This window comes from Propithecus coquereli, unplaced genomic scaffold, assembly GCF_000956105.1.
Source record: "Propithecus coquereli isolate 6110/MARCELLA unplaced genomic scaffold, Pcoq_1.0 Scaffold295, whole genome shotgun sequence".
In the NCBI taxonomy this organism is placed as follows: domain Eukaryota; kingdom Metazoa; phylum Chordata; class Mammalia; order Primates; family Indriidae; genus Propithecus; species Propithecus coquereli.
In genome coordinates this window covers 52,284-65,321 of record NW_012148563.1, presented here as the reverse complement: position 1 = coordinate 65,321, position 13,038 = coordinate 52,284, and the positions used below count along the sequence as shown (strand labels likewise).

Here is a 13,038-nt window from a genome sequence, read left to right as displayed (position 1 = left end):
TGGGCCAGCTGGGTGGTTCTGTTGCTGTGTGCCATGCCCAGCCAAGCACAACTGGGGCCACCCATGCATCTCAGTCAGCTGGTGCGTTGGCTGAGGGCTGGCTGTTGGCTGAAGTTACGTAGGCGATTGGGACATCCCGTAGAAGGGGTAGCCCAAGCTGTTCTCCTAGCACCTGGGCAGGGTTCCAAGAGAGCAAGTGGAAACATGAAGGCCTCAAGACTGAGACTCGAAATTAGCACCCATCAGCTGCCACATTCTATCTGCCACAGCAGATCACAGGCCAACCCTGACTTACGGGCCAGGAAAATAGATGCGTCCCTTTGATGAAAAGAGCTGCAAAGTCACATTGCGAAGGATGTGGCTATCAGGAGGGGTAGAAATAGGGGCTGTTTTTTTACTACTCACAGGTGAGAGTGTAAGCCATGGCAAAAAGTAAGATGCCCCTGAACACATTGTCTAGAGAGGACACTAAGACAATGAAATCAAGAAGAAAGAAGTGGGTTCTTCTTGGATTTCAGAATTGAAAATACTTTTCTTTCTGATTATGACAATAATATTGTACTCCCTACAATCCATTCACAAAATCTGCCTCTCTTAGGTGCCGTCACCCTCTTAAGTTTCCCACCTTTGCTTCTATGAGAACTAACCAGGAAATAAGAAAACACTGTATTTGTAAAATCCTGTGAACTTAAAGACATGAAAGGGCCAAGGCAGAATGTGGGGGAAATGGAAATAATGTACAGAAACTGACCCAGAGGCAGCCTCTACAGAGTGGATGCATTTTGGGGATTCTGCCCAGCTCCCAAGGCTTCCACTTCCCTCATCCATGGGGCCACAGTAATGAGATACTGGGAGCCATGTTTTCATGCTGCAATCCCTCCCTCAACATTCCTGATTGGACAAGAAGTGGACATCTGATCCAGTTATACCAATCAGATTTTTACTTGCAGGAACTTGGAATTCTGGGCAAGAGAGAATCCAGTCAGTCTCTTGTGGGATCTTGAGATCTAGGGCTGCAGGGGTCTGGGGACTGAAAAGCATAAAAGGCTCTGAGGAGGGGCAGGTGCGGTAGCTCACGCCTGTAATCCTAGCACTGTGGGAGGCTGAGGCTGGAGAGGATCGCTCCACGTCAGGAGTTCGAGACCAGCCTGAGCGAGAGCGAGACCCCATCTCTACCAAAAATGGAAAGAAATTAGCCAGACAACTAAAAATCTATATAGAAAAAATTAGCCAGGCGTGGTGGCTCATGCCTGTAGTCCCAGCTACTTGGGAGGCTGAGGCAGAAAGATTGCTTGAGCCCAGGAGTGTGAGGTTGCTGTGAGCTAGTCTGACGCCAAGGCACTCTAGCCTGGGACACAGAGCAAGACTCTGTCAAAAAAATCAAAGGCTCTGAGGAGAGGGAAGAGTAAAGCTGGCGCCCAGAGCAAGCAGAAACAGGAAGGGGAAGGAGAGGCTCCACTGTGTGCAGTCTTGGCTGTAAGCCTCACGTTATTAGGTAGTCTATCTCCTTACAAAAGTACCCTTTTTTTTCTTAAGTTATCTCGAGTTGGGTTTTCTTACTTGTAAACAGGAGGGCCCAGGTGCTATAGGCACAAAAGGAGAAAGGAGCATGAGCTGGCGGGAGGTCACAGAAGCTTAAGGGGGTTGCCTGAAAGACTTTGGCGTGTCCAGGAGCCATTGGCAGTGAGGCTGGGTGATGGTCCCTGGGTGGACCACGAAGGGCCTTGAAGAAGGGCAGACGTGGTTTAGGGATCACTGCACAGCCTCAAAGATGTGGGGCGGGAAATTCTGTGAACATATCATGTTCCTCCTGGGGAAGGAGGAAATGGGACTGAGGTCGGGAGACAGCTGAAACCCTCACTCTCTGTGCGACCCAGCTCCGATTTGAAGCCTACAAATTTAAAACCTCTGTTTGTAACACAAAGCAAAAAACAAAATAAAACACAACAAAAAAACCAAAGGCAAAAAAAACAAGTGGAGAAAATACAGTACATGACAAAAAGGATATTCTGATTAACGCAGTAAGCATTCTTAAATCCTCAGGGTAATAAACTCCGGTAGGAAAACAGGCAAAGGATATTCTCCAAAAAAGAAACAGAAATGGCTCAAATGCTTGAAAAAAATTCAACCTCTAATAATAATAGAAGCATATTTAAACAAAGATCCCACTTTTCACCTATCACACTGATAGACTTTCTTTTCCAAGACAGTTCTTTGCACTAACGAGGGTGTGGGAACCTGGCTCGCCCACACATTGACAGCAACTGTCTGGACGCAGTGCGGGACTATCTCAAGCCATTTGTCCAGGGTAGCAATGTGGGCAGTGCCCCACCCAGATCCCCTGTGCACCTCTTCTGTGACAAGGGCTCACCCTCAAACACCACATCTGCAGTTCTTACCTGCAGCCTCTCTCTGACTTTTAAAGTCCCCTTTGTGGCCAGCGGGAAGCGCAGGCAAATTCATACCACCTGGAAGCAGGTCCAGCCAATCACTGACCGGGGCCAGCACTCGAATACCCAACAGCCTTGCTTCTCAGGTGGGATCAGTCTGGCGTGTGTTTTCTCCGCTGGCTCCAGAGTTACCCAGTAGAATGAAGCTCCAGTTGCCCCCAAGACAGCCGGCTCTCGGAAGCCATCGGCCCTTCTCACTCCACCATACCCCTGTCGGTGTTTCCTTTACTTTCCAGATAAACTCCTGGCCCTAACTTGAATCCCCACCTCAGGGAAGCCCAGCCTGTGACAACCAGCAATCTGTGGTAAAGCACTTTCCCACAGAAATAATCATGAATATGTGCAAATAGCTACTAGGATGTTCAAGGAGGACGTTTTTAAATAAAAATAAATAATTAAAGTTGAATCCACTCCAAAGTTGTGCTTAAATAAATCCTGGTATATCAAGGCAATACAATACTCCTAGGCCACTAAAAATGGATTAAATATTATACAAAAAGACTGGGGGAACATTCCTATAGAGGGACGTGAAGAAAGAATGTTAGAAACTAGGGGTATATTTGGTATATGTGCAATATTTCATGAGCATATGTATTTGTCAAAATAGCAGCAGTGGTTATTTCTGGACCATGTAAGATTCCTGGCAGTTTTTATTTTCTCCTATGTGCATGTGTGCACATGCACTCTATGTTTTTCAAATTGTCTGTCATAATCATGCATTACTTTCGTAATTAGAAAATGAAATATAACAATAAATAAATGTAACATCAATAAAGAGAAAACACCTAAAAAATAATTTATATTAATTTATTAACATATTTTAATTGTGAAAAACCATCAGAGAAAATATACTTGTCCGGCGTTATACTAGAGTTTTTATCAAGTTTAGATCCGTTTGACACAAGCAAGATTATCCTCTCAAATACACCACCCGGCAATTTTATAACATCATTCTTTTCCCCCAAAGTAAGAAATCATACACTGTCCTCAGTGCACTCTAAGCCCTTCATTCAACTATGCCCTAAAGATACAAAACTTCCTGCTTTAAACACACAGATTGACGTCTATGAAGTTCGATCATAAATGAGGACCGATCATTATCCGTGAAGGGACCAATCACGAGTCAGATGATGAGGTTAAAACCGCCACCCCAGGTGGGGGCAGCCGTGGAAACACCTTTGAACCCTGCTCCCCAACAGGCCACATTTCTGAGCAAGAAAAGCCACACAAGGTGCCCACACTCTGCAACTCATTTGAACGTTGACAAATGTAAACCAGATTGAGGACACCCAGGGGGTGGGATACCTATTCAAACATCTTTGCTGACTAGCAATTAGATTTCAAAACCACTCTGGCAGTGACTAATTTATGCAAAGGATTTCCTTAATAAAATGAATTTAACACTGATTCTGTTTTCAAGTTTGGAATTGACCAGGGAATGGATCGAAATTTCACCTTTTTTCCCACCCACATCTCAATGCACCTTGGATTTGTGGGCTTTCTTAACGTGCCCTTTTCTCCCAAAGCACTTCCGGAAACCATAGGCACAACATTTAAAGGTGACAAAGGTCACGGCCAGCACCACCGCCAGGAGGAAGCCTATCACGTCCAAGGAGTGGTACTGGTACCAGGTGAGGTCGTGGGCTGCGGGGCGCAGGTGTGGCGCCCCCTTGTGCCTCATCACGAACTCCACCCAGAACACGGCCAGGTCCAGCGGCTCGACGGGGCGGTCCTTGTGGAGGCTGGAGAGGCGCATGATGTTCTCCTTGTAGCTAAAGACAAAGACAGTTGTGTTATGTCTGGGACTCCTGTAGTAATGAGCGATCCTCATTTTATGCTTCCGCTAGGAATGCCAACAGGTTTTCCAAACTTGGTAGAGGAAGCGTATTTCTATTGTAACCGGAGAAAAAACACACACATGCACACACATTCTTAATAAATGTTCTTTATCTCGAAAAAAAAAGAGGGAAAGAAGGAAGGGAGAGAGGAGGGAGGGAGGACCTGAAGCCAAAATTTTAATTTTACAAATATTTTAACTTTGCTCCCTACTTTTCCTCTTTTCTCTTTAGTGATATTTTTGTGGGAAATTAGATTTTACTTCCTTTATAGTAAAATCAAAAAAGGAAAAGTTCATGTCAGAAATTATGAATTGTCTGCCATTTGCAGTTATAAACAATCACATCCGGCAAAGTGCCAACCCCAAGGTGGTGCTACACTTTCAGTTCAATCATCGAAACAGCAAACCGCCTTAGCATGAGGCTGTGTCTATGCAGCCTGTTAATGCAGAATGGATTCCTGTTTATTTTGGACAGTGCTCACAGTTGAATCAGAACATCTAACTCCACAGAAGGTTAGCTGCTTCAACCCTTGGTGTGGATGTACTAGAAGGAGGAAGAGGAGGAGGAAGGGAAAGAGAAAGAGGAGAAGGCAATGGAGGAGGAGAAGGAAAAGAAAAGGGAGAAGAAGGAAAAAAAGAATACACTCCTAGTCACAACAATGATCATTGCAGTCCTTAAATATATCTGTTACGTGGTTTAGAAACATTATTATAACGTAGTATTAGTATTTGGCCATAACTCATGTTAAACATCTTCCTTTTATGTAAATCTTTTCTTAAGATAGATTTTCTTGGAACTTTCAGTGACTCATTCAATATTTATTGAGCACCTATTATGGCCTGGTCATCTGCATAAGCAGCTGTTTGAAAATTTCCCATTTCTCTCAATTTTGTGGAGGTACGGTTCCAGATTAGAGTGCTGGAAACATGGAGATCCACAGTGAGATAGAGATGGCTCGAAAACGAATAGATGAAGTTAGCTAGCAACTTCAGCTGATTGATGTGTGTTTTTAAAAAATGACGTACAAAAGAACTGCTACCAAGTCATTATTTATGTTACAAGCAGTTATCTATACCGCTGAACACAGGAGCAGAATTACATTAATAATGTGAACCTCAAGAAGGAGCTTTGTCAGCACGTGGAGAGAAGCTGGGTCCTAATGGTCTTGATGTGTGAGCAGCACGGCGTGACTCTGAGGCTGTCAGAGCAGACGCTGGAGGGACGGATGGGACCCACACCACCCAGCACTCTGGGCACCTGGCTCTGAGGTCATGTGGACTTTTCTCTTTTATCCAGTGGCAGCGCACACAGAGTAACCCCTCAAAGGCTGGAAGTCAAGCATCAGTTTGCCCCGTTTCCCTTGCCCCATCCCAGCACACTCCAGCTTTTCCCATCTGTCCTCCCAACCAGTGCCTCTTTCTAAAGGAAGTAACCATGGGAGAGGGTGCCTGAGACTCTCATAGACACACACGCACACACGAGTACATGCATGCACATGTATGTGTCCTCCTCTTCTTCCACACACATGCATATGCGCGTGTGCACACACGATAAGTGCACATGCACGCGTGCACATGCTATCGTTGGGTGAAATCCATCACTGGCCATCACTTCTTCCCATAAGGTTTGGATCAACCTATTACCAGTAAGCGTGACAGTAATGCACTAAATTTCATGCACAGATCATTTGATCTGATGACTTTCGCCTTCTGAAAGCTTTGGGGCCACATTTGGACAAATTTGCCTTTGCTTTTATTCTAAGCCTTTGTGATATCTCATGACTCCCCCATTTATAAAGCCCATGGACAAAACTTCTCACAGGTTCCAGTGTTGGGAAAAGCTGTACTGTCTTGTGGACACCATGCTTCTTAAAATGGAATATTTCTTTCTATGCAGAAACTTACAGATCAGACGTCTATTTTGGTGACTTTTTTTATAAGTTGGAGTTTTAAATCTCCCAGGGAAATAAAATTTTAAATAAATTCTGTGATAAATTATACAGGAACTAAAGGATCCTTTTATAAACTGAATAATAATAATAATCCCCAAATCATCTTATGTATTAAGCCCAGATTCTTAGGTATTTGTTTTCATATTTGAGTATTTTTCATGAATGCTATGGCCAAAGTACAGGACGGAGTCTTCCATACATTCTCTCTTACCTTTTGTCATTGATGACTGTCTTTAGGGCATTTTCTAAATCTGCAGAAGTCATTTCAAGAACATTTAGGGTCACTCCAGCTCCCCTAGTCTCCATGCGCTTCGCATTGTCCATCTGATCGCCAAACAAGGGCATCATCACCATGGGCACACCATTGCATATTCCTTCATAAATACCGTGGGAGCCAGAATGGGTGATAAAGGCACGAGTCTTCGGGTGACCTGAGATGCAAAATAGGGAGGATGCCAGCAGTCAGGTCTCTGGGTTTCAGTGTGACAGTGTCCATGTTCTGAAAGTACACTAAGGACTAAGTGTCATCCACATTGGCCCTTGCACAAGTCTGTAGAAGAAACTGTGTTTGGGATACCTACTAGATAAAAAGCAATGTAGGATATGTTGGCCATAATATTTCCAAACTAAACAGTCCTTGACAACAGTTGTGCCTAAGCCATTTTCTTAAGGTAACCCTGGTTTGACCTAATCGTCAAATCTTCCCAACATACCAAGCAGATCATTTTGGGGTAACCACTTGACAAGTATTGTATTGTTTGCAAGATTCGATGGTCGAGTTCCAGTGTACCGCCACAGGACCTTGCAGGGCCAAAAAGAACAGAGTTTAAAGAAAGAACATAATATTATTTTTAAAAATCCACTGTACAAGCTAGAAAGTGAGTCCTCTGAATAAACATAACCTTTACAAGACTGGGAGGGTCAGTAGCTAAGAAGGCTTCTGGGGGCTGGCAACATTTTGTGCCTGGTTTCAGAGGCTTGGCTACCAGAGTATACTCACTGTGTGAAATTGTGGAAATTCATCAAGCTGTGGACTTATGATTTTTTCACTTTACTGCACTTCGAGGGAAAGTTTATTTAATAAAATCAGTGGATGCAAAACTATAAAAGCAGAAATATAAGAAGCAAATCCAGTGCCCTGACCAACAGCTTTTTGGAGAAATATTCCTATTTAATAGGAGAGACAATACCTGATTATTTTACTTTTAAATGAATTCTCCTTAATACACTTTTGAGTCTCTCAGAGAAAATGAGATTTCCCAGTGAGGTGGAGTATGGTTTAACAGAATACTTGAGAGTTAAATTGCAAAAGAAAGATCTTTGGATTAATAGCTGGGAAGTTACAGAGAGAATCCCAAATTTCCAGTTACAAGAAATTGAATTAATCTAGATACTGGAAGTGTGGGGTTGGAACTCCTGTGAAGACAGAAATGAAGGAGTAGGATAGAATCTTCTTACTGTCTGGGGTATTTTGCCCAAAGCATCAGCAATGTCCATAGCTTTCTTCTCTGGAATATCTGAGACCATTGATCCCAAAGAGAAAACCACAATTCCATGTTCTCCGGAAGCATTTACGTAAGCTTCAAATTCCTAGAGCCAGAAGAGAAATTTCCAGTTAGTTTTTTCCTCATGTTCTTTGGTGACTATATACATTAAACTACAAATTGGATATCTTCCTCTTCATGGGATTAAAGGTGTGTATGTGTGAAATACAGCAAAGAATTATCAATGTGTGAGTTTTTTAGTATTTCTCCCTCCCGTGCTCCCTTCAAAGGAGGAAGGCCTCTTGCTTGCCTGCTTTTCTCTTCTTCCTTGAGATGCAGAATCAAGATAATGTGCTGATTTTCCAGAAGGAAAGCACAGACGGCTCATGCGTATGCGCACATATATGCACACACAGTGGTAGCTCCACTTAGAGGAAGCAGCAGGGGAAAAATATGCCGATTCTTTCCCAACTGTAGATCATTAGTGATCTACTTAACAACCCCCCTACAGTCTCCCAAATGGTCTTATATGTCTCCAAAGGTTACCGAGTGTGTGATGTAGTAGTGTTTGCCCCGAACTGAGGTGTTCCCTGGGACATGGGACTTTCAGTGCTAAAACCTAAACAGTTCTGGGCAAACCAGGACATTGATCACCTAGATGTGAGATAGAGGAGACTTCTGACAGGGCTCAGCATACACGATTTGAACAGCAGGACTTCCGCCAAGCTCGATTCGGGACATGACCAGGAAAGCCCAAGCACTGACCAGCCTTCCCCTGAGGCCAGCCCACTCTCCCACCCAGCCTCGCCGGCCCCAGGCCCTCTCGAGTCCCCTGGCTCACAGCAGCCATGTCTTGAGCTAGTCTGCAAGGTCAGGGAGCCAGAATCGTCCTCTCCATCCCCACGCTGCCTTTGGGTTTGTGGCAAGAACATCCAGAGGACGGCTTTTCTGAAGTCCTTCCTCCCTAGGATCCACACCACATTCCCTTTCCCTCTCCCTCTTTTCTGGGGAGAGATGGCTCATTTCCAAGTGCTTTTAAAGCTCTCTCTACAGAGTGATGGTAAATGCCTCACCTAAACCTCCCAGGACCTTCGCTCCTTCAGGAAACCCATTCTTACATGCAACTCCGTCTGGAAAGGGCAGAGTCTAATTTGCCCTCCTTGCACACCCTCCCACACACACTCAGCAACCAGCAGGACGTGAGTCACACAAAATTGAACCCAGAGGTCCACAAAAATCCAAAGTTAAATAGCAGAATATCACTAATATTGAAATGGCATGAAAGTTCATCTACGGATCTCCCAAGGGCGAACTACAGAGATGGTGTTATTATGGCCAACGCTTAACTCTGGGCCAGCTCTTACAGGACTCGGTAAAGGTGTGGTTCATCCCCTATTCAGCAAAACTTTCCCTAAACCTCACCCCAACTTCGCAGCCCCTAGAATGGCCAAAGACTGAAGCAAGGTGTTGACTGGAAATAACCCTTGGCTCCCCACCATTCGTCCCCTTCCAAAAAGGGGAGGACCCCCCTGAGAGAGAGCATTGCCCCACTCTGGTGAGACTTCCCCACCCAAGATGAAGCCTTTAAAATAGCTCCTAAGTTTTACTGAGACTTCAATATTTTTAGTTCAGGCTTTTTTCAGATTTTCCCTTTCCGAATGTCTATCGTTGTTTCAGAATCCTCAGTTAGCACTTAGACAACACACTGGGCAGCTGTCACTTCATCATCATGCCTTCCAAGTCCCCTACACACACTTCCCAAGCTTCCTTGTCCCCGCCATCTCGAAGTCTCTGTCCTCACCGATCTTCGCTTTGGCTATTTTTCTGATGCCCAACGTGCAGCTATCATCGATGAATCACTGCTATCCCCAGGGATGGTCTCTCGCCCTGATAGGGGAGTGACATCTTGGAATTCTTGAGTTTCATTCCTTTTCTCTTAATGTTGTTCTGCCATCTTGTTTCTTTCAGACACACCAAAGATATGTCCAATGCCCGGTCATGCTGTCTCCATGGACTTTCTTTATGGAATAAAGCTTCTATCTTTATTCTTGAAGTGCAGGACTTTTTCCAAGAGTGTTGAGAATAGGATAGTCCATGTAGATCCATAGACAACTCCTTCTGTTTCTATTGGAAGTTCCATCGTGTGTGCATCTCTCCAAAGGTTTAAATTTCAAAACGAATGTGAAACACAATTGTTTTCTTTCAGATCCTTCATAGTGATGCCAAAAAAATTTCTCATTAATGCCTTTCTAATTTGGACATGCTGACTAGATTTCTTTCCTTTGATCTGAGATGTGCCCATTGGTTTGATGATACTTTACCTGTTGCTTTTCTTCTGTCTGAAAGAGAATCATTAATGGTTTTCTATACTGTCAGGTTTTCTCATCTTGCTTTTAGAAACTCAGTAACACTTTCTTCTTTCTTAACCAGACGACCCTATGAAACACACACTTGTCCAGCAGGCCACGGACCGTCAGCATCTTAGAGCCAGAAGATCTTGGAGGGTCATCACATCTGTCTCCACATTATGAGGACTCAGAGCCCCACAGAAGGAGAATCTGATCACATGGCAGTGGAATGCAAGCATCGACCTGCTGCCTCATTTCTCACTTGTTGCTCTTTCTGCTGCCCAAAATTTCTCTTTGCCATGACAATTACATGATCATTTAAAATATGAATCACATTGGAGGAACACTGGAAATAAAGTCCAGTGCTCTCCAAGGGTTATAGATAAGAGTCCTTTAGCAGGAGCCAGACTCAGCACCTGGGCAGTGCCTGGACTACCAGTAGGACCTCAGCCATTCTGTGAAGAATAAATGAATGAATGCCCACTAAAATGTCACCTCCTTGGAGAGTCCTTCCCTAACCCTCCAGGAGGAGGAGTCTCTCCTATTACTCTCTGTCATCTCTGCTGAGATTTTGAAAACTGTGTGAATGCCACTTTTTCATACTTCGAATTCTACAGGGGAAAAATTAACATGTTAGCATGTCGGAGAATGAGACTCGTGACCTTTCCGCCCAATGTCAGAGCCTGATTGTCTGGTGATTCACTTAGAACAGAAGGGACTGCAGTATCTACCTTCCTATTAGAATAACTAGAAACTGGAGCTTTAACCAGGTTCACGAAGCCAACTTTCCTTGCCAGGATCTATAGATGGCAAAGAACTATTTCATCAGTCTTGAATTTTGCAAGCCTGACCCAATCCAGGGCAAGGTACATGCCACACATTTTAGTTTTCTGCCACATGCCCCAGACTCAGTGCGCTGTGCTTAGGGCATTTAACACTTGTTGCTTCTAACTGATTACTATCCACCAGAGGACGCAGAATAAAATGCCCAAAGCATCCTTTTCCAAACTCTTGGATACAAAGAAATAATATAGAAGACAGTGCCAGAGACAGATGAACTCAGGCCTAGAAGACTTCTGAGTTAGACATTAACAAAAGAAGACGTTGTAAACTATCTCAGCATGCTGTTTCAGCACATATCTGGGGCAAGGCAATCTATCCAAAGTACTATATTTGTAAGAATATAGGCATGTGAAGCTTCCCCTCAAATACACACCTGGGATAGTGGTTTTTTCTGAAGGCAGTTGATCCCACCAATAAAAACCATATTGGGCATGATGGGCCTGGGGTAATTATTCACAAAGTCATTTCTCAACAGCCAGACAGATGCAGAGCTCAGAAGGTCCTGGACAGTCACGTCTCTCTGAAGGAATTCCGAGGCAAGTACCGCATATGGAGAATAAACCACACTGCACAGAAAGTTGTCCGTCAGGGCAATGAGCATGTTCTTCACCCGCTGCAGGAAGGTCATGCGGTCTGAGTTATAGGACAGGGGCTTGGGCACGTAGGACAATGGGTTGGGGCACTGGGTAGCCTCAAAGTCCAGGTTGCACGGCAGTGCATTCATGAAGTATACAGTAGGCAGAGCCAGGTACTGGGCCACGATGGGCCCACAGGGAAGGAAAGGGTCTGTCAACATGACATCGAAGCTGCTTTCTGCCAGGGAGGCCATGAGCTCCTCGTTGTGCAGTAGGTGGGAACAGCCAGACAAAAGCAGAGCAGAGTTAGCTTTTACTCTCTTGTACGTTTCGACCAGACGCTGTAGGAAAGAACCGTTCTCAAAAACGTAATGCCCAAGATCAATAAAAGCTGCATCCAAGTCCTCCCTTTGGAATGGGACAGGGTACCTCTTCATGGTGTAAAATTCTCCTTCTTTGATGTGCGTCGAGGCCTCAGGAGCTAGGACTACTATTTCATGTCCCCTCCGCTGCAGCTGCTGGATGACCCCAAGAGTGCTCAGCCAGTGGCTGCCATCCACGGGGACGAACAGCACCTTCCCAGCCTGGGACACAGCGGGACCGAGCGCATACAGCAGCAGGCCCAGGACGAGCGGGCGGCAGCCTTGGGACCCCGCCACCATGGCACCTTTGCTCCTGCCAGAGGGTCACCCTCTCCTACTTGTATGTCACAGGAACCAATCCAGGCACTAAGTTAATGTTTGATTGTGTCATGTGACTAGAGTCCACAAAGAGAGCAGGAAGTTTACTCTCAGAGATAAAGAGGGTGGAGCTTTACTGGGTTTCTTAATGGGCAACCCTAGCGGAACTGGCTGGAATCCCTTCCTCAGATCACATTCTTGCATGAACACAGAAAGCCAAGTACTTCCAGCACTTCTGGGTCCATTGAATTAGCATTTTCATGGCCCAAGAAGTGTTACCACAGAGGAAAAAGGACTATTGTATGGGAGCCAGAGATCACCTCCAACCCCCTTTTGAGCCCTTAGTGGGCTTTTCAGCTGGATCTAGAAAGCAAATTGACACCAGGTAGATGAACAAGAGAAAAGAAGACACATTTTATTAGTTTTACATGTACACAGGGGTCTTCACAAAGGCATGAATTCTGAAGAGGTAGGCAAAGCAAAATGCTTTTATCCTCTTTAGATAAAGAACAATAAATTTGAGAAGAAATGGCAGGACACGGAAAATCTAGCTAAGGGCAGTAAATTTTCTAGGGGAGTAACTACTCCGAGATATATGGGAGGAGCAAGGGTTATGTTGTTAGGTAAGTTTATTGGGGTTCCCTGCAGCCTTTAACTCCAAGTCTCAGGTGATAAGAGCTATTTTCTCACCCTGGTACGGGGAGGGTACCCCTTCCCGAGGAATCTTTATGGCTTGCTCTTTCTGAAACTATAATTTCTCCAATGTTTTCAACTCGAAATAGTCAATATTCCAATCTGGCATATTTGGGGATGGCACTTCCTTCACTCCCTCACTGCGCAGTGACAAATCAGACTTCCTTTCAGAAACG

General features: G+C 44.7%; 1 protein-coding gene across 2 annotated transcripts in view; it reads right to left on the bottom strand.

Moving 5' to 3' along the window:
- Positions 1-3,734: 3,734 nt before the first annotated feature.
- The window catches only part of LOC105813987 (UDP-glucuronosyltransferase 1-1), a 17,818-nt gene continuing 8,514 nt past the window's right edge, over positions 3,735-13,038 (bottom strand). Inside the window, exons 1-5 of one of the 2 annotated variants that reach the window (XM_012648846.1) lie at positions 11,288-12,187; positions 7,698-7,829; positions 6,953-7,040; positions 6,451-6,670; positions 3,735-4,222 (exon numbers count right to left, since the gene is read on the bottom strand). In XM_012648846.1, the coding sequence (XP_012504300.1) occupies positions 3,925-4,222; positions 6,451-6,670; positions 6,953-7,040; positions 7,698-7,829; positions 11,288-12,151 (1,602 nt within the window). In that variant the 5' untranslated portion in view covers positions 12,152-12,187 and the 3' untranslated portion in view covers positions 3,735-3,924. Of the gene's footprint in view, positions 4,223-6,450; positions 6,671-6,952; positions 7,041-7,697; positions 7,830-11,287; positions 12,188-13,038 lie in introns of those variants that run through there. The other variant, XM_012648847.1, reaches the window with a different exon arrangement.